This window comes from Falco rusticolus, chromosome W, assembly GCF_015220075.1.
Source record: "Falco rusticolus isolate bFalRus1 chromosome W, bFalRus1.pri, whole genome shotgun sequence".
NCBI classification, from domain to species: domain Eukaryota; kingdom Metazoa; phylum Chordata; class Aves; order Falconiformes; family Falconidae; genus Falco; species Falco rusticolus.
In genome coordinates this window covers 4,370,761-4,391,500 of record NC_051209.1, presented here as the reverse complement: position 1 = coordinate 4,391,500, position 20,740 = coordinate 4,370,761, and the positions used below count along the sequence as shown (strand labels likewise).

Below are 20,740 nucleotides of genomic sequence, written 5' to 3'. Positions count from 1 at the left end.
CCTGAGGAGTGAGCAAGTGACTGGGTGGGGGTTTAGCTATTGGCCAGGGTCAACTCACCACAATCCTTTCTGTTACTCATTTTGGGGCTTGAGAAGTTCTAGATAATGACAGATTTGATCTGAGTGTGCTAGACTACATTTATAGTTGTTACAGCTGTTTGGTTGTTACTTGGCAAGTTGTTATTTGCTCTTGCTGGTCACAATGTTGACTTGTTTGTTCTCAATACTGGTTTATTTGTTCCATCATCTGCTCCATCTCATCTCTTGCTCTACCTCAAACTAGAGCTTGCTAATGGCTGCTTTTGGCTTTTGCAGTTTGCTGTGCTGTTTATCACTTTGTTGTGTTTTTCCTGGGAGAGCTATGGTAAAAGCACTGGCCTTGAGCCTAATCTGGTGTTTGTGCCATGCACTGCTGTTGTCCCAGTATTGTGGGAACCAATTGAGACAATGATCAACTACACCTTTTTCCTCTTCTTCTCCGGGAGCCACTTTGTGGAGGAAATGAAGAATGGTGCCGCCTCTTTATTCTCATCAGGGGTAGATGTTTCCTGCCTTGTTACAATGGCTCTTCAGTTTCTGGAATATCCTTATGTAACCAGAATGCTTATATTGGTATGTGCTGTGAATCTAATTCCGGCTTTTCAAAAGGGTAAGTGACAGTAAAGGTCAGTAAAGGAGGAAGGATCAGAAGAGGCAGCCTGTTCTGCAGCAGAGCAGTCACAAGAACAGGAAAGAGAAGAGACTGAAATCATAACCAAGTCAAAAACCATCTGGTCCCTATCCCTGAGCAAGCTGTGAGATATGCAGAAAGATTACAGCTGTCTTCCAGGCAAGTAAATTATCACCTGGTTGATCCCATGCTGGGATACTGGGGCCAACAGTCAGGAATTAGAAGGTAGGGATCCACAGCCTCTGAAAGTGGCTCCTGTTGAGCACAAAGGCAAGGTATCCCCTCAAGGAAGGTCTTGCAAACTACTGAGGCAAGTGGACCATGATTGAGGAAGGTATTCAGTATCTGAGGGAATTAGTGGTGGTGAAGGTGACCTACAGCAACCTGGACAATAACCAGGTCTCCAAAGATCCAGATGAAGTCCAGTGCATGCGATCCATGTGGTGGAAGTTTGTATGGAATGCACCGACGTTGTACACCAGCACCCTGGTGATAATGGACTGGACAGACATTGAGGCACCAACTGTAGAAAAACTGGCCTGCCAGCTCTGGTGCTCTGAAGAAAATCTCTTTCCCTCTCTGACTGTACAGGGCAGTGGAGAGACTGTCCCAACAGTTCCAGCAACTTGAAGAGAATATCTCTTTCTCCTTACCCCTAGAGTTTGGTGTCTCAGCTATCAAGAGTGCCATATGAAATCAGCCTTTCTCTGCTCAAGGGAAAGGGAACTGTGGGCGCACGCCATGTGTCACCCTGTGGTTCTAGGTCTGCATCCACAGGGAAGACATGAGGAAGTGAGGTGTTGCACCTACCTCAAAACTAGAAGACCACATACATGAATTGCGAGGAAAAACAGCAGCCAAAAAGGCTCCATCCAGACAAGATTACTGCTCCGGTTGCTGTTGAGCTATTCCCCAGACATAGTAGAAGAGCTGATCCTCCTTCTGATCCTAATGAAGGGACTTCTGGTTTGCAATTACAGGAGTTGGGTAATGAATGCTTCAACCAAGAAGAGAGGGGTCCTTCCTCTGGCCAGGCAGAGGAAAGGGACAACCAGGTTTATTGGACTGTGTGGATGTGATGGCCTGGCACATCAGACCCATGGGAGCATAAGGCTTTGGTGGACATGGGTGCATAGTGTACCCTAATGCCATTAGGGTCCAAGGGGGTGGAACCCATCTGGATTTCTGGAGTGACATGGAGATCCCAACAGTTGTCTGCACTGGAAGCTGTGGTGACCCTTACAGGGGATAAGTGGCAGAAGCATCCTATTGTGACTGGCCTGGAGGCTGCATGTATCCTTGGCATAGACTATTTCAGGAGAGGGTACTTCAAGGACCCAAAAGGGTACTGGTGGGCCTTTGGTGTAGCTGCTGTGGATGCAGAGAAGATTAAACAGTTGTCTACCTTGCCTGACCTCTTGCAGGACCCTTCTGTTGTGGGGTTGCTCTGTGTCGAAGAGCAGCAGGTGCTGACTGCTACCATGATGTTGAACCAGCAGCAATATCACACCAACCAAGACTCCCTGTTTCCCCTCCATGAGCTGATTCATCAACTGGAGAGTCAAGGAGTGATCAGCAAGACTCAGTCACTCTTGAATAGTTCCATATGGCCTGCAAAAGTCTGACAGAGGGTGGACAGTGGACTATCGTGGTCTGAATTAAGTCATGCCATGGTTGAGTGCTGCTGTACTGGACATGGAGGAACTCCAGTATGAGCTGGAGTCGAAATGACCAGTGTGTGGATAAGTCCATGCTAGAGCAGGTATACACCCCTGTGAAGAGACTATGTCCTGTAGATAAGTCCATACCAGTTATGCCCCCAAAGGGACTGCAGCCCATGGAGGATCCATGCTGGAGCAGGGGGCAAGGGATGGAGTTCATTGCAATGTTAAACTCTATAGCCTGGTCCAAAAGGACCAGGGGTGGAGATCGTAATGGATGTATGTTTAAACTGTTGTAACCCATGATTTGAGTTGTATGCTATAAGAAGTACTATAACAGGAACCACCTGAATTAATGGTGGATGAGCATTGAAAGATGCCAGGCAAGTGCAGCAGTGGCCCAACCTGAGCTGGCTTTGGTGCCCAATAACTCCACACAACATACCACCTCTCCTGTCCTGAGTCACCATCATATCAGATGGAGCCCAAATTGCAGACTAAATGAACTCAATGGACATTTTATGGACACTTCATGGGGAGGAGGGGCATAGACTAAGTGAATAATATCTGTATGTATACTAAAGGATGGGAAGGGTGGTGGTAGTTAATGAGGATGTACTGGATAGCGTAGGATGCAAATGGTATGAAATAAGGGGTGGAGATTTGTACTGGTTTTGACTAGGATGGAGTTAATTTTCTTCATAGCAGCCTGTATGGTGCTGTGGTTTAGATTTGTGACTAAAACACTGTTGATAATACACCCATGTTTTAGCTGAACAGTGCTTACACAGTGTTGAGGGTTGTTTATTCTCTCCCCATTCTGTCCCCCCACACCAGCAGGTAGGCTGGAGGTGGGCAATAAGTTGGGAGGGGACACAGCTGACCCCAACTGACCAAAGGGATACAAAGGGATATCCCATATGAAATGACATTGTGCTCAGCAATAAAACTGTGGGGAAAGAAGGATGAAGGGGGGGACATTTGGAATCATGGCATTTGTCTTCCTGAGTAACTGTTACATGTGATGGAGCCTTGCTTTCCTGGGGATGGATGAACACCTGCCTGCCCATGGGAAGTAGTGAATGAATATCCTTATTCTGCTTTGCTTGCATGTGCAGCTTTTGCTTTACCCATTAAACTGTCTTTATGTTGGCCCATGAGCTTTTCTTGCTTTTGCTCTTCTGATTCTCTCCCCCATTCTGCTGAGGGAAAGTGAGCAAGTGACTGGGTGGGGGCTTAGCTGCTGGCTGGGGTCAACCCACCACAGAATGGCAGAATAACACAGAAGTTTCTTTTGTGTCAGTGATGGCAAGGTTAGCATTAAAAGCTTCATTCTTTTAAGTATATAGTGCAATTCTTAATGTTTTCTGAAATACACCAGAGCGCTCCCATTTTTTGATAGGAGAGGACTACTTTTAAATACCTAACCTGTATTTATGCATATACAAATTGTTATTCATTCAATTAAAAAGTGGAAAAAACACAAGAAAAAAAGCTACCAAACCATATTTTTTTTTTCATTTTTTAAAAGGGAACACTACCTAAGAAATAAGAAAAAAAGTATTATAAAACATTTAATGTACATGTGAATAATCAGAATTTTACCTGCACAAATAGAAAAGTGTATTAGTCGAGGACTTTCTTTGCCGTTTGTAAATGGACTGTCATAGCAGATTTTAAATTAATTTTAAGCTTATGTCTGAATTTTAAACCTAGCATTGATAATAGTTCTGCATTAAGCAGAAGGTTGGACTAGATCCTTTCTGACCAGCTTTTTTTATTCAGTGAAGTTTTTAAATGAAATTATTAATTAGCTATTATTTTTATAGGACGTTGAGATATATTTATGGATGCTTGCAGAAGTCAGTTCAAAACAAGTGGCCAGCTAATACCACAATGAGAACAAGAGTTGTTAGGTAAGTTACTTGTCACTTTATGCTGAAAATAATCTTTTAACATCTTATTACTGTCATACTTAAGTGTGCTTATCTATTTTTTTTTAGTGCCAAAACTTTATAGTACTTATATAGGTTACAAGAATATTTAAGTTTATTATGGTACTGGGGCATGATATCCTAATTAAGGATTGAGAGCTTGCTAGATTTTTAGTCATGCTGTTGGAGCCTTGCTAGAGGGTGTAGTATAGAGGTCAGTGTAGCTGTACATAATAGCTTTAACTGATTGTACTTGTATTTTGTTAAGTTTTACAAACTGAGTTCTCTCAGAGTGATAGTTAACCTTTGTGATACCTCTGGAGAGCAGTGACCTCTGAAAATGATGTTCCTGTCGTATGCCATCTGGGAGGATCATGCCTTATCCAGGGACTCCTATGTATTGTGTGTTAATTATTGGAAAAAATCTTACACATGCTAAGATGAATGTCCTTTAAAATGCAGGCATAACATGTTAAGGAAACTAATACTAAAGGTGATTGGACTGTCATTAGATTTCACTGAGGCACTGTCTGTGTTGGAATATATAGTTCTCTGCATCAGTGAAGACTCCCAGTGCTGACCACTCAGAATCAACACATAGTGTTCATTTCTGAAAATATGTACTTTTATCCTGTCCCAGTTTTGTTTCATTTCTCTGCTCCAGCCCAATCATGTTCAAACATTCCAGAACCTCTGTAAAAATGTTGCAGGCTACTGAATCTGGCTCCTCTGAACTGACACTGAGTATAAAAAATACAGTCTGCATTCATAAATCTATTGAATAAATAGTTCTTCCTTTTTAACACTATCAGTTGCCAGTGCAGGTCAAAAAAAACTTTGACAAAAATGAGGTCTTGACACTGTTCTTCTAAATGATACTGGGGGTTTAAGGGTATCAAAGCCATATCTCTTCTACATTTGCTTTACCTTTTTTTGCAAGCCTAGCTTGCTGGTAGACCAGTATCTGGCACTAATATGATTTGCTGAGGTTAATCTCCCACTGAAGTGTCTTCCAGATGATTTGTCATTGGCTTCTGTTTATATCACTTTGTCTGGAGGCAGAAATGAAGACATGGGAGCCCTTCCTTCCCCAGAGTTTCAATAAATGTTAGCGTAATTAGTACAATACCTTCTATGCTTATTTCTCTTTCACTCAGTGTTTCTAACAATAGTGACTCAAGATTTTCTTGAAGAAAAATCTTCAATAAAATGCCTGCCATCAGTGTTCTGCAAGAGTTTTGCCTTCAAATTGAGGCTGCTCTTATCACAGGTGTTGGGGCTAGCCTATTGCAAGTGTGTAGAACTTAGAAGCAAACATCATGTCTCTTTCTGTTCCTCCCCATCTCCAGAGACAGTCATGTGGCTATCCTTAAATGGATACAGCTGACATTCAGAATTTTCCTGGGGTCTCTGCTGGATACTATAAATATTGGGTCCCTTTCTCTCATCGTCTTAGCCTTCATAAGTGGATCCTTGTGACTTGTCTCTAGAGTAGGTTTTTTTGCAGCCTCCAGTGAAGAATATAATCTTTTATTGCATTGGTTTGGGTCCAATAATGTTTACAAATTCAAAGACAGGTGGATAATTTTTAAGTGTCTGGGTAGCTTCCCTTCTGTATCATTCAGAAAGTGCTGCCATTTCTGTCTGGTTGTAAAAACCCATGCATAGGTATTGACTCGTTCTTAATTTAGACAGTTTGACCAGTGTAAGAAGCACCACATCTGTATCTGCAAGGTCTATTTTAGGTTCATACCCCAGTTGTCTTCAACTTCAGGCTGTCTACAAGAGAAATTGATGTATGTGCCATGACTTCAAAATTATTTATTTCCTCATAGCTTTAAGTTAATCTCATAGAAAATATTTTTGTTTCACACTGGGCCAGGAGTGTTTTGTCAGCCCATAATCCATGGTTCTTGGAGAAATAGGAAACTTCTATAACAGTATATATTGGAATTTAAGTGTCTTGGACACATGAAAGGTGTGTCAACCTCACTGCTACATGTGTCACTTCCAATTAATTAATAATGGACAATGCCATCACTGTATACTTAACAAGTAAGGTAGTGCAAGGTCCACTTCCATTCTTTTGTAAGTGGTCAGGTTTTGGTATTGCTGTAGTGAAAAACAGTCTGCTCGTAGTGTCCACGCACTCTGAACAAAAGGAGAGATGAGTTACATTGCTTTAGTTGGTCCATATGTCACTTAACTTTTAGAGCAGTCTTCCAGAATTATGGTTAACCTGAGATGGTTATTTTTTACTTCAGCTGTCAACAGAAAGTTAGATTTTTGTCATGCTAAACTGAAGGCTGCTTTGGGTTTCTGTTTAATAAGTTCCTAGTTTTGCAGTCAAACTGAGCGCTTTTCCCTAGATTTCTAGATTGTCTGAGTGGCAGCAATTACTTCTGTGAGGAAAGTAGCTGATCCAGTATTATTCTTCTAGGATAATAGCATACTGTTATCAGGATATGGATCGGTTCAAGCAGATGTTGCTGCCAAAAGAGATGTTCCATTCTGACTGTGCATTCTTGCTTTCCTTATGTTGGCTTGGTGAAGTGAGGGCTGCAGGATAAATTACTTGCTGTAGTAGACAGTGGAACACTTGTAGGAGGCAGAAGATGAAGTGTTCCTCTTTAAAGCCAGCGTGATCTTAGATTACAGGCTTCAGTGTGGCTTTACAGTTAAGCTTTTCCCAGGTGGTTTCAAAGCCTCACCTTAATTGGGAAATCAATATGCCTGTTTTTATTTCAGTTTTATCATAGTTGAAATCATAACAAGACATTCTTAACAAACATATTCACACAGTGCAATCTGGTTGTTTGTCATCTATCTCACAAAGATTTCCACACTGATTTAAATGCTTAAAGACTACATAATTTTACATTAATAATTTAACTTTATTATTGAACAAAAAATTATTTTTTTTCCATTTCAGTGGCTTTGTTTTTCTTCGACTGATTTGTCCTGCTATCCTGAACCCAAGGATGTTTAATATAATCTCAGGTGACTATGCTTCAGACTGAATCTGTACTTTATGTAGTAATAGGTGTGAACTTAACTTTAGTGCCTAATATAGCAGAATATGAAGTCTTTCAAACACTGTGTCCAAAGTCATGTTATCTGTAGCAATTGACTCTCTCCCTAAGCCAGCCAGCATACGGTTTTCACCCTCAAAGATTAGACTGTTTATTCCCAATGTCTTGTTTTAAAGTAAAAAAAAAAAAAGAAAAAGAAAGAAAAGAAAAAAAAGAAAAAGTGAATGTTAAAGAAAAATATTTCATTAAGAAAAATTGTTGTGGCTTAACCCCTGTGGGGAGATAAAGCACTACACAGTTGCTTGCTCACTTCCCTCCTCACCCTCAGTGGGATGGGGGAAGAGGAAAGGAAGAATAAAACCAAGAAAATGCGGGGGTCAAGATAAAACAAACAAAAAATAAGTAATTGTTTAATAAGTGAAAGATAAATGGAACAAAACAAGTGATGCAAAGGCAATCACACCACTTCCCATGGGTAGATCAATGCACAGCCAGTTCCTGAGCAAAAGATGGCTAACACCCATAAAACCTCCTCTTTTCTCTTTTATTGCTGGGCATGATGTTATATGGTATGGAATATCTCTTTAGTTAGTTCAGGTCATCTGCCCAGTTGTGTCCCCTCCCAGCCTGTTGCACACTCCCCAATCTGTTCACTGGGGAGGCAGAGTGAGAAACAGAGGTGGCCTTGATGTTGTATAAACACTGTTCAGTAAAAGCTAGAACATTAGTGTGTTATCAGTACTGTTTTGGTCAAAAGTCTAAAATAGCACTATATGAGCTGCTATGAAGAAAATTAACTATCCTAGCCAGGCCCAGTAAAGAAGCATTACCCTGGTTTTTGATGCTCTCTTTGTAGAGTGCATCTCTCTAAGTAAATAAAACAGTGATGGGGACTGTTCCTGTCTGCTAGGATTGTGAAATTGGTATACTGATCTGTAGCACAGTTCTGAGTGAGATCAGATAGCATTCTCCTAAACAGTTCTTAGGTGTGATTTGGGTGTTGGCACACATCAGGGACCACATCTGACAGAGTTGGTGTGGGGCTTTGTTGTGAAGCTTTAACAGTGAGCAAATGGATTATTCCATGGTAGTTGACTTAAGCACGTAGAAATGTTTCTGAGTGTTTTAACTTACAGATGTAGTTGAGGTCTTTGAGATGCAACAACTAGTATGTGTGTTACTCTTGTTCTAGACATAAGGCTGTGTTGATGGGATTTCAGGTTTTAAGTTTTGCTGTATTCCTTTATGGTGGATTGACCCTGGCTGGATGCCAGGTGCCCACCAAAGCCATTCTGTCTCTCCTCCCCCTCCTCAGCTAGACAGGGGAGAGAAAATATAATGAAAGGCTCCTTGACTGAGATAAGGACAGGGAGAGATCACTCACTAATTACCATCACAGGGAAAACAGACTCAACTCAGGGAAATTAGTTTATTATCATACAAATCAGAGTAGGGTAATGAGAAAAAAACCCAAACCTTAAAACACCTTCCACCCACCCCTCCCTTCTTTCTGGGCTCAACTTCACTCCCATTTTCTTTACCTCCTCCCCCTTGAGCAATGCAGGGTGGATGGGGAATGAGGGTTGCAGTCAGTTCATCACATGTAATCTCTGCTGTTCCTTCCTCCTCAGGGGGAGGACTCCTCACGCTCTTCACCTGCTCTAGCATGGGGTCCCTCTCATGGGAGACAGTTCTCCATTAACTTCTCCATGGGCTGCAGTTTTTCACAAACTGCTCCAGTGTGGGTCCCTCATGGGGTCACAAGTCCTGCCAGCAAACCTGCTCCAGCATGGGCTTCTCTTTCCAGGGGTACACAGGTCCTGCCAGAAGCCTGCTCCAGCACAGGTTCTCCACGGGTCACAGTCTCCTTTGGGCTTCCACCTACTCTGGTATGGGGTACTCCACAGCCTGCAGGTGGATATCTGCTCCACTGTTAACCTCTGTAGGGGGAATCTCTGCTCTGGTGCCTGGAACACTTCCTCCCCCTCCTTCTTCACTGACCTTGGTGTCTGCAGAGTTGTTGCTCTCACATAGTCTCACTCCTCTCTTTTGGCTGATCTTCTGCAGCAGGTGTTTGGGGTTTGTTTCCCCCTTCTTAAATATGTTATCACAGAGGTGCTATGGCCATCGCTGATTGGCTTGGTCTTGGCCAGTAGTGGGTCTGTCATGGAGCTGGCTGGCATTGGCTCCATCAGACATAAGGGAAGCTTCTAGCAGCTTCTTACAGAAGCCACTCCTGTAGCCCCTCTGCTACCAAAACCTTGCCACACAAACCAAATACATCCTTGTGAGAAGAAGAAGGGAACGGCATAAACTACTGGTGGGAAAACTGTAGTACTAAGATATTAGGATATCTGAGTTCTGTACTTTTAAAAAGTTTGTGTATGTTATACTTCATCTTTGTGTCATCGTTCCCCCCCTCCTTTTTTTCTTTTGGCAAAAATCATCCCAACATAGAGGGCATTTGGTTTGCACTTGCTGTTGTTTTTCCTCCTTCCTTCCCTAACACCTTCTCAATTTTACCTGTAAAATGCTGATTTGGAAATAGGAAGAAATCAGAAATCACTTGTATCAAAAACACTTTGAGGAAAAAACTTCTCCTTTTTTGCCTTTATAGACAGCTTTTCAGACAATGTAGCAAGTTTTTGTCCTCTCTCTTTAAGCTATACTAAATGAGAAGGCCTTAGTCAGTCCAAAAGTTCCTTTCTCCCTTTACTAATTTTCATACACACTTTGGGGGAAGCATTTAAGAACCATAACCTCATATATGGTGATCCTTTCTTTAGTATTTTTACATCTTCAGATTTGTGAATGACATATTTTCTAACTTGGGGACTGCATTGAGACCACAGCTGTAAATGGAGTTGTTATCCATAAATTTTCATAATCCCCTTTAAGCTTGTATGTAAGTGTTATTCCTGTTTAGAAGTTGAAATAATATTCTTCACTTTTGCTAAGGTAAATTTGCAAACTCTATATAGGGCTGTTAGAGCTGTTAAAACAAAAACAAAAAAAAAGGGGGGCTGCTCTTTTGGAACAAAGCTTCTAACATACTTCCTTGCTGTAATGGGGCAGGGAAGGGGAGGGGAAATATTCTGAAGGCTCGGTGTATAGAGTTCAGTTTCAGCAGCAATGTGCCTATCCTGTCACCTCAACAACTGTTCTCAAAAATCTTTACTGAAAAAGTCATTTGTTTCAACCTTCTTATTTGTTTTTTTTTTTTAAAGATTACACTTTAGATCAGTTCTCTTCACCTGACCTTCCCAATTCTAAGGCTAGTAATGTTTTCCAGCATCGCTTTTTCAAAGGGATGTACAGTACTAAGCACTGGATGCTACGAACAACTGAGATTAGTTGTATGATTAGTGCCTCAGTCTAAGCTCCAGCTATGTCTTAAAAGTTGGAACTTATTTTTTAATTAATTGCAATGCTGATCAGGGAAGGGGGCAGAAAGACAGAAGATCAAAACATACAAATATAGACAGTGAAGAGTATATAGCATTCTTATGAAGCACTGTGAAATTTAGAGTTTATATAATAGCCATATCAATTCTGGAATACTTAAGTGGCCTGTAAGTGGAAAGTCAGGTTTGACCATAACTGTTTAAAAACAAACCAAAAAAACCTGTGCTTAACACTAATCTCTTAGTCAGTTATAAACAACTTTTTCCAACAAGTGATTGTACCAGAAGTTTCTAGCATTTGATTTGTGCAGTAAATAGCAATACAAACCATGATTGCATGCAATGTTTAGTCTATTTTCCCGGTACTCATAATTTAAATTATAATTTGCATAACAATAAAGGACCTACTTATATGGGTATATGCAAATAAGAAAAAGGATAAACTTAATTATTTTATTAGATTCTAATAAAAAAAATCATTTAAACAGAGCTGTTTGATTTTTGTGAAAAGGCTTTTCACTTAATTCATAAAACTTTTGTTAACCTTAGGCTTCTGAGGAACGCATTATTTTGCTTTGTTCTGTAAGCACTAGTACAGAAAGTCAGATATGCATATTAATATTTTTTGCGGACATAATTAATAAAACAACAAAAGTTTACTTGATCATGAGATATTTTCCACATGCAGTTCTGTTACAGCATTCAAAGTATTTAATTCCATGATAAATAACAAATTGTATAAGAACTTAACTTCCATGTGACTACTGGAAGTTTTAAATGAAATGGCCAATAACTCTCAATTTGTATTCCTGTCAGATTCTCCTTCCCCTACTGCTGCAAGAACACTGACGCTGGTTGCCAAGTCTGTGCAGAATTTAGCAAATCTGGTTGAATTTGGAGCTAAGGTGAATATAATTTTACACAGAACAGTCTAGAACTGCATTTCCAATATATTTCATTGTTCCTTTTTAATACAGACAAAAATCTGTTGCTGTTTTCTTGTGCAAATCCTGATGTGTGACCTGGGTGTCTTATCAGCAAGGAGGCCTTGTTCCTGCAGTTTCTTCTATCCTCTTCAGTTGGAGCTCAACGGGGTATTGATTTAAACTAGAGCAGTAGCATAATGTCTGGCTGAATTGGAAAGAGGAGTCAATCATTTGAGAATGAGTCATCTAGAAACTTATGTGAATGATTTAGTACATGCCATGAAGATTTTGAATCTGGTAGTATGAACAACAGCAGTGACCTGTTAAAATAATTGATGAACCAATGACCATACTAGTAGGTATTATAAAGAGTGATGCAACCATATTTTCATGCTATGAGAACAGATAAACTCAGACATTTGTTCTCTCAGTGAAGAACCTTTTCCTAATGTCCAAGCTGGACTTCCCCTGACACAGCTTCATTCCATTTCTTTGTGTCCTATTGCTGGTCACCAGAGAGAGGAGATCAGCTCCTCCCCCTCTGCTTCCCCCCTTGAGGAAGTTGTAGACTGCAATGAGGTCACCCCTCAGCCTTCTCTTCTCCAGGCTCAACAAACCAAGTGACCTCAGCTGCTCATCATAAGTCTTGCCCTGAGAACTTTCACCATCTTAGTCGCCCTCCTCTGGACACACCCTAACAGTTTGATGTCCTCCTTATGGTGAGGTGCCCAAAACTTCACACAGTACTTGAGATGGGGCCACATCAGTGCAGTGTAGATTGGGACAGTCACCTCCCTTGACTGCCTAGCTGTGCTGTGCTTGATGCACCCGAGGACATGGTTGGTCCTTTTGGCTGCCAGGGCGCACTGTTGACTCATATTCAACTTGCCATCAACCCAGACACCCAGATCTCTTTCCATGGGGCTGCTCTCCAGCCTCTTGTCCCTCAATTTGTATGTATAACCAGGATTACCCCGTCCCAGGTGGAAAATCTGGCACTTGTTAAATTTCATACGGTTGGTGATTGCCCAGCTCTCTAGTCTATCCAGACCTCTCTGTAAGGCCTCTCTACCTTTGAGGGAGTCCACAGCTCCTCCTAGTTTAGTATTGTTGGCAAACTTACTTAATGTACATTCACTTCCTGCATCCAGATCATTTATAAAAACATTAAAGAGCACTGGCCCTAAAATTGAGCCCTAGGGAGCCCCACTGGTGACTGGCTGCCAACCTGATGTAACCCCATTTACTATAACCCTTTGAGCCTGACCTATCAGCCAATTGCTCACCCAATGCATTATGGACTTGTTTAGCCATGTGCTGGGCATTTTATCCAGGAGGATACTGTGAGAGACAATATCAAAAGCTTTGCTAAAATCCAAACCCACCGCAACTACTGGCTTCCCTTGGTCAACTAGATGGGTATTGGAGTTGGAGAAGTGGGAGAGGAGAGGCAGGCAACCATCTCTCCACCATAAAAAGCATCTATGTGATGGTAAAATAGGTAAATTTTCTTTAGGAATATCCATATCAACAAGACAACTGAGAAATGCTAGAGTACAAATCTGTGATTAGAAAGGATCCACTCAAGAAGGATGTATCATCTGCCTTTAAGTAGATGATGAGAGCCTTTTTGCATTTACATTGATTATTTGATGTCAAAATGGGGAAACATCTTTCATTAATATTGGCATGTCTCTGTACAGAACCTTGAAATACATTCCACATCCATGTTCTTTTATATACTGTATGTAATAATTCACTTTCAAATTGAGACCCATTAGGACTAAACTTCCAGCCTGGATATAGAGTATTTTAATTCTGAAACAAATTAACAACTACCAGCCTCTGGCTCCCCCACTACATACACACACACACACTTTTCCTCTACTTATTCCTTAGACGTGTTTTCTGTTGGTACAGCATTTTGAAACACCCCTTTTATTTGTACTCATTTTCATATTGCTTGATGTAATTTTGTAAATCAGTTTTATAAGTTGCACTAAAAAGCCTCAGCTTTTAATACAGTTTCTATTTCATCACTAAAATAATGCCAGCAACAATTGGTCTGTTCTGGTTCCCAAGTTTTAACATGGTTGAACAATAGCATCTGTTGACTTGAGCATAATGAAAGAAAGCCAAGTTCAGGCTGCCATTATAAAGCCATTTGTCTGACATTCAACTTGGAATGTAAGCATTAATGAAAGAACAAGGAGGGCACTTAGGTCCTGATGTTACCTCTGAAAGTGTTTTCTCCATTATAAAGCTGCAATGAAAAAAAAGAAGTCTATCTTCAGTATTTCAGAAATGTAAAATTTCATGTCACAATGCATATATAAACAATTTCAGAATCCATCTGGAATAGAAAATAGTGTAATCCTTTGACTGGTTGTACACCAGTCATTATAAATTAACTTGAAAAAAAAAAATCACTCCGGATGACACATTTGTGGTTTGCAGTGTCATTTGTCTCTGATTATAATGTGTTCACTTCAGGTGTGACTATTAAATTGGTATTGATTTGTTCTAATAAATACTTTTAAAAATTACTAGGAGCCATATATGGAGGGGGTAAATCCATTCATCAAGAGTAACAAACATCGCATGATCATGTTCTTAGATGAACTTGGGGTAAGTGGTTTAAAACCAAAATTATTCATTTTATTCATTTAGTACTGTCGTAGACATGAGATCTATTTGAGCTTCTCCCCAAGGATTAGGGCTTTTGGCCAAAAATACCAGTCTTTTTAAAAAGCGATTTAAAACAAAAAAATTGTATGTGTAATTTGTCATATGGTTTTGACCTGAGATTGAATAAATTGAAATTTTAAAAAATATTATGTTCAATTTTAGTTATACATTACCAAATGTCTCACTGTATGAATTCTAGATATTGTAGTTTAAAAGAAAATAATAATTGCAGTTCACTTTGAAACTGTTAGTGTTTTGTGTATGATAGCTATAACAAGATTTAGGAGCTCATGTATCTATATATGTCTATGTTTAAACCGTGAGTTTGTTTTAAAAGTGAAGATGAAAGAAATGTGTCTAGCTTCCTGAATTGATCCATTAAAAGTGACCAAGATGACATCTTGGACTATTTTGATAATCTATAAGAATGAGTGTTTTGAAGTGTGTCATTCAGGTGGATTGCCATATGTCACCTTTTTCTGGATAAGCAGCAACTTCTGCATATTATGATATATTTTTTTTTCTTTAAATGGCAGATTATGCATGAGGACTCAGAAAACTGTTGGGTTTTAAAATAACTGATTAATCTACTGCTTTAATTACATTATTTTGTTAGTGGATTTACTGACTTGATAGTTTGAGCGTTTTTTGGTGTCCATTTTTGCTGCTGCTATTGTCTGATTTAAATTTTAAAAAAAACAACACAAAAAACAAACCCTAATGTATGGATCTCCCTCATTTGGGGAGAGGATATAACATGAATCTCTTTTCTCAGTATCTTTCTGACCAGCTCAGAGGTAGCATAACAACATCAAACCTTTTAGTAGAACCCTCCTAGTAGGAATAGGAATTGCTGTATATTTAGTAATCTCTCCATGTGAAATGTATAACCATAATTAAAATATCTTCATAAAATAGATGCTTGTGGAGAGGAGGAAATATATAATTTGTATTAGATAACACGGACAGAAGACTTAATTGTGAAGAAAAACATTGCAGTACTTGCTTGCAGTATCAAAACAGCTGTTAGTGGGTCTGTAGAACTGTAATTTAATTTTCTTATATGCCTGGGTACTCACCATTTTAAGTCTACTCTCATAATTTTTGTTAAAGAATGTTCCTGAGCTTCCAGACACTACAGAGCACTCTAGAACCGACTTATCTCGTTATCTGGCAGCCTTGCATGAGATGTGTGTGGCACATTCAGATGAACTTCGGACACTCAGTAATGAGCGAGGTGTAATGCAGGTAAACTACAATGGTTAACAAAAATCACAGGTACAGATAGCATGTCTTGAGTTATTGCTTAATACCATGATTCTTTTGTAATTTTTCTGTCCAGCAGTATGAGTAATAAATAATATGTGCATTTCATCAGGAGGTTGCTAATTGTAAAGGTAAAGAAACTCAAAACTATGAACTAAATATTTATACAACGAAACCAAAGATGTTTTCAAGCAGCGGGTTGGTTTGTTTGTTTGGGTTTGGGTAGTTTGGTTTGGTTTTTTGCACTTTTTTTTGTTTAGTTTCCAGGTGAAGTTTTTAGTTTCTAGAGGAAGCCTAAATCCAAGAAATTACTGTCTCCTGACAGGCTCTAGTTTTAAGATCTAGTTCTTCTAATTGAGAGCTAAATAACTAAATTTACTTTCCTTAGCTTTCTATCACTACTTCTTTTCTGCTTCCTGATTTATTACATTTTTTAAACAAACATGACAAACTTCTCTAGCAAACACTACAAATGAGTGTTCTGTTCCAACTACTGAACTTCTATACAGCTTTTATGAAAACTTATTTTTTAAAGAGGAAAAAAATCACATGACTTCATGCATTGTCTCAAAATACTACAAAAGTAATATACTTGCCTATGGTTACTAATTATGATGAACTTCAAGTCAGCAATTCTATTTAGTGCACAGTAATGTGTTTTGATATGCTTGAACAGTATACTGTGCTGTGCTGTCCGTTTTTAGTGCTAATGATTTGGGGATGGGGCAGTTGTACTATAGAAAGCCTTTTTGTTTAGAGATGGTCTTCCTAAAATTTAATCAGTGTGAGCTGAAACTATTTAATGACTCATTTTCAAAGAGGTAGTTTTTAAAATAGTTTTTAATTGTTTCAAATAACTTTTTGAAATCATATTTCTTATTATTCTCATTGTTTAAAGACTGGGATTCCTATATCCTGACTTTTTGAGGGCCTTAATTTAAGCCTGGGTAGATGATAAATCTATATTTCTTTCTCCTGGCAGGAGATGTTACTCAAATAATGCATTTTTCAGAAGTAATGTTTTTAAATAAGGGAATTACTGGGAACTCTTATGGTGATTTTGCAAAAGGTGAAGTGAAAATATATTTGTATTTAGTCATCTTTGGTAGAAGAAAGCTCAAGGAATTAAAAATGAGATAATTTTTCATTATAGCAGTTCAAAACTAATCCAGTTTAATAACTATGTGGTGGTTTGATGCTGACTGAATGCCAGGTGCCCACCAAAGCCGCTCTGTCACTCCCCTTCTCAACCAGACAGGGGAGAGAAAATATAACAAAAGACTTATGGGTTGAGATAAGGACAGAAAGATCACTAAGCAGTTACTGTCACGGGCAAAACAGACTTGACTTGAGGAAAATTAGTTCAATTTATTACCATTCAAATCTGTAAAAAACACCTTTCCCCACCCCTCCATTCTTCCCGGGCTTAACTTAATTCCTGATTTCTCTACCTCCTCCCCCCGAGTGGCACAGGGGAACAGGGAATGGGGGCTGTAGTCAGTTCATCACACATTGTTTCTGCTGCTCACACACTTCCCCTGCTCCAGTGTGGGGTCCCTCCCATGAGAGACAGTTCTCCATGAACTTCTCCAATGTGAGTCCTTCCCACAGGCTGCAGTTCTTCACACACTGCTCCAGCATGGATCCCTTCCACGGGTTGCAGTCTTTCAGGAATGGGCTGCTCCACTGTGGGTCTCCTGGGGTCCACAGGTCCTGCCAGAAAACCTGCTTCAGGGCGGGCTCTCCATGGGGTCACAGCCTCCTCCGAGCATCCACATGGTCTGGCATGGGGTCCTCCACAGGCTGCAGGTGGATATCTGCTCCACTGTTAAACTCCATGGGCTGCAGGGGGACAGCCTGCTTCACCATGGTCTTCACCACAAGCCGCAAGGGGAATCTGCTCCTGCACCTGGAGCACCTCCTCCTCCTCCTCCTTCACTGACCTTGGTGTCTGCAAGCAGAGTTGTTGCTCTCACATAGTCTCACTCTTCTCTGCCTCAGTTTTTTTTCACAGATTTTTTTTCCCCCCCTTCTTAAACATGTTATCACAGAGGCGCTACCACTGTCACTGATTAGCTCAGCCTTGGCCAGTGGCAGGTCTGTCTTGGAGCTGGCTGTCATTGCCTCTGTTGGACATGGGGGAAACTTCTGGCATCTTGTCACAGAAGCCACCCCTATATCTTCCATGCTACCAAAACCTTGCCATGCAAACCCACTACAAACTAATACAATTTACCTCCTCAGTGGCATATGAGGGAAAAAAAATCAGTCGTGTTCAAGTTCATCATTCACTTACAGCTACTGCTAGTCTTGACAAAGCAAAAATGATGGTTAGACTGGCAAGGCAGGTTAGTGGAAGTTTTCAGTACTAAATATGTGTTGCCTACAGATAAGGGATATAATTTTTTTCACAAGGCCTGTATCTGAAGTACTTAATGATTACAGATGTGATACTGTTTCCTCAATACACTTTTTCTATTGCACAGGAGTAGTTTCTCCTCATGGGTTTCCATAAAGAAAACTCTTGATTTTTTTTTCCCATTTTCTTCCTCTAAGTGCCCTAATGGTTCAGGATCACCCTGTTGTAGTTGAACATAGTTCTATAATGAAAAAATGATTGAATTCCTGAAAGTGCATTAGCAATACAATTTCTCAGCCTGTTTTATTTGTATATTCAGTTGTATTTGGTTTAGTTTAATGGCCAGGTTTTCAGAAAGTTAGAAGAGGGTAGTTCTGCCTGTGCAGAAGTGAATTGTATTATCACCTTCTTTTTTGTCACCAGACTCTTTTCATTTTCTTGACCCAATTCTGCACTTTTAGATGGGTAAAATACCTGAGAATGGATTTTTGGTTTAAAGATTGTTTTTAACAGATAGGAGACCTCTCATTTTGAAACTCTCAGGTTAAGTTGGCAAAACTTAATGGGTCTCTGTGGGTGCAGATAGATTTCATATTGCTGTTTTACAGTTACCTTTTGAAGTAATGTCTTAGTGATTAGGAAATTGGAGCTGGAGGGGGTGGGGTTGGGGGGAGTTAAATATATTTTAAATTACCTAATTCTAAGTCTGGTAGGTTAATGTTGAAGATGCTTCTCAAGCAAGATGGGGTTGGTTTTTTTTCTAGTTGCTAATGTAGGGTTGTACGGGGGGGTGTTTTTGTTTTTTTTCTACAGCATGTTCTTAAGAAGCTGTTGGCTATTACAGAACTGCTTCAACAAAAACAAAATCAGTATTCAGTGTCTAATAACATCAGGTAGCAGCCCTCTACCTGAATTCTGCATGGATCCAGCATGTCTAACATGTCAACTCACACAAGTATCACTTTTTTTTTTGCTCTTGCCAAAAATAGCACACCCTGTCACGTTCTCAGTGATGTGTGAACTGTGAAAAAAACCCACAAAGATTCTGTTAGTGAATGATTGTACCAGCAGCTTTTAAATTATCTGTGCAGGATATTTGCACTTTTTTCCACTTGGAACCAGTTTTTACAGCCTCTGAGCCTTGGTGTACAGTTTACCTTCTACACGGAAAATGCTGTGACTGTCTTGAACTTTGAAAATTATTTTCAACACCTGCAATTGCCAAAGTTTTTCTGTCTTGTTGGAAAAGAATTCTCAACTGACAAGGAAAAAAATGCATTGTTTTGACAGCTACATGTAACTGGATAACATTTCTTACTGTAATTTCTGACTGGTTACAATTATTATGACTTTGTTTCAACCACTTAAACTTGTATTTACAATTGCCAGAGTTTGACGGTTATAGTAAGAAAAATCTTTCCTGTATACTTTTTATACCATGCTGTTTCTTTTGCTGGAATCATGTCAAAAGAATATGCAGAAGGGATCTTGTCAGCTTTATTCTTTAATGTGCCACTGCTTCAGAATAAATAATTCTTCCATCAATGACTGTATATCCATCCAGGTAAATCACAATACTTTTGTAAAATGTTTACAACAGTGAATAATTAGAATTCAGTAAATTTATTATCACTGTGTCAGACATGCATGCATCCATTAAACCATTTTATAAAACATGTATTGCTTGGTCTTGTGTATAATGTAAGGCTACCATGAATCATATTTTTAAACATGACAAATAAGTTTTTAAAATGATCAAGCTGTCGAACTATGGAAACTGGCTAAATTTGGGTACAAGTAACAGAACATGGTAAAAATGAAATTTGGGTAACATTGTCCTCATTTGGGTGGGATTGAGTTAATATTCTTCTTGGTGGCTACTGCAATACTGTATTTTGGATTTGGTGTGGGAACAGTGTGGTCAGGGACTTTTTGGTTTCTTGGGCCTTGCTGTGGGAGGGCTGGAGGGGCACAGGAAATTGGGAGGGGACACAGCCAGGTCAGCTGACCTGAACTAGCCAAAGATGTATTCCATACCATGGGACATCATACTCAGTATATAAACTGGGAGGTGTTAGCCAGGGTGGCCGATTGTTCTCAGGGACTGTCTGGGCATCAGTCAGCGGGTAGTGAGCAATTGTATTGTGCATCACTAGTTTTCTTTTCTCCCTTCCCATTGGATTTCATTCCTCTCCCCTTCTCCTTCCTTTTCATTATAACTGTTATTGTTATTAATTTTCTGTTGATTTTATTTTATCCCAATTGTTAAATTGTTCTTATCTCAAGCCTTGACTTTTACATTCCTTTTTGATTCTCCTCCCCACCCCTCTGGCTGAAGGGGATAGTGAGCGAGCGGCTACGTGATACTTAGTTACCGGATGGGGTTAAACCACAACAGTCCCTTGTGGCACCCAAAGTGGGGCTTAAAGGGCTGAGATAATGACAGATCCAACAACCAGACTGTGTTAGAATGAAATTGTTATTCATTTGATTGGATTAATAATCATTGGCCACAATGCTGATTTCTCACCTCTTAAAGTTGCTGACCATTGTCTCAGGGTTGCATTATTTACTTTACTTGCAGTATGTGTTCCCTGTTGTGCTGTTTGTTATCATTGGGTCCTTGGCTAAAGTTATAGTATTATACTATATAGTAATGGTTTATGATATGATGGACTCTGGTCATAAAACTAATCTGCTCTGTGTACACAGTGGTATTGTTGCCCCTGTGTGCCACGTGGTCACTGGTGGGGAATGCCAACAACTGCACATTTGGCTTTGATTTCCCAGAGAGTCAGAC

The 20,740-nt window shown here is 39.8% G+C and overlaps 1 protein-coding gene across 4 annotated transcripts in view; it reads left to right on the top strand.

Annotated features, from left to right (window-relative positions):
• LOC119140867 (ras GTPase-activating protein 1-like) overlaps positions 1-19,620 on the top strand; it is an 87,056-nt gene extending 67,436 nt beyond the window's left edge. For 2 of the 4 annotated variants that reach the window (XR_005101759.1, XM_037372517.1), the window contains exons 20-25: positions 4,161-4,247; positions 7,198-7,265; positions 11,518-11,606; positions 14,178-14,255; positions 15,429-15,563; positions 18,754-19,620. Coding sequence is in view for 2 of the 4 variants with exons in the window: in XM_037372517.1 (XP_037228414.1) it covers positions 4,161-4,247; positions 7,198-7,265; positions 11,518-11,606; positions 14,178-14,255; positions 15,429-15,563; positions 18,754-18,837 (541 nt within the window). In the remaining 2 variants the exon portion in view is untranslated. Of the gene's footprint in view, positions 1-4,160; positions 4,248-7,197; positions 7,266-11,517; positions 11,607-11,678; positions 11,796-14,177; positions 14,256-15,428; positions 15,564-18,753 lie in introns of those variants that run through there. The other 2 variants (XR_005101758.1, XM_037372518.1) reach the window with 2 other exon arrangements.
• Positions 19,621-20,740: the final 1,120 nt, after the last annotated feature.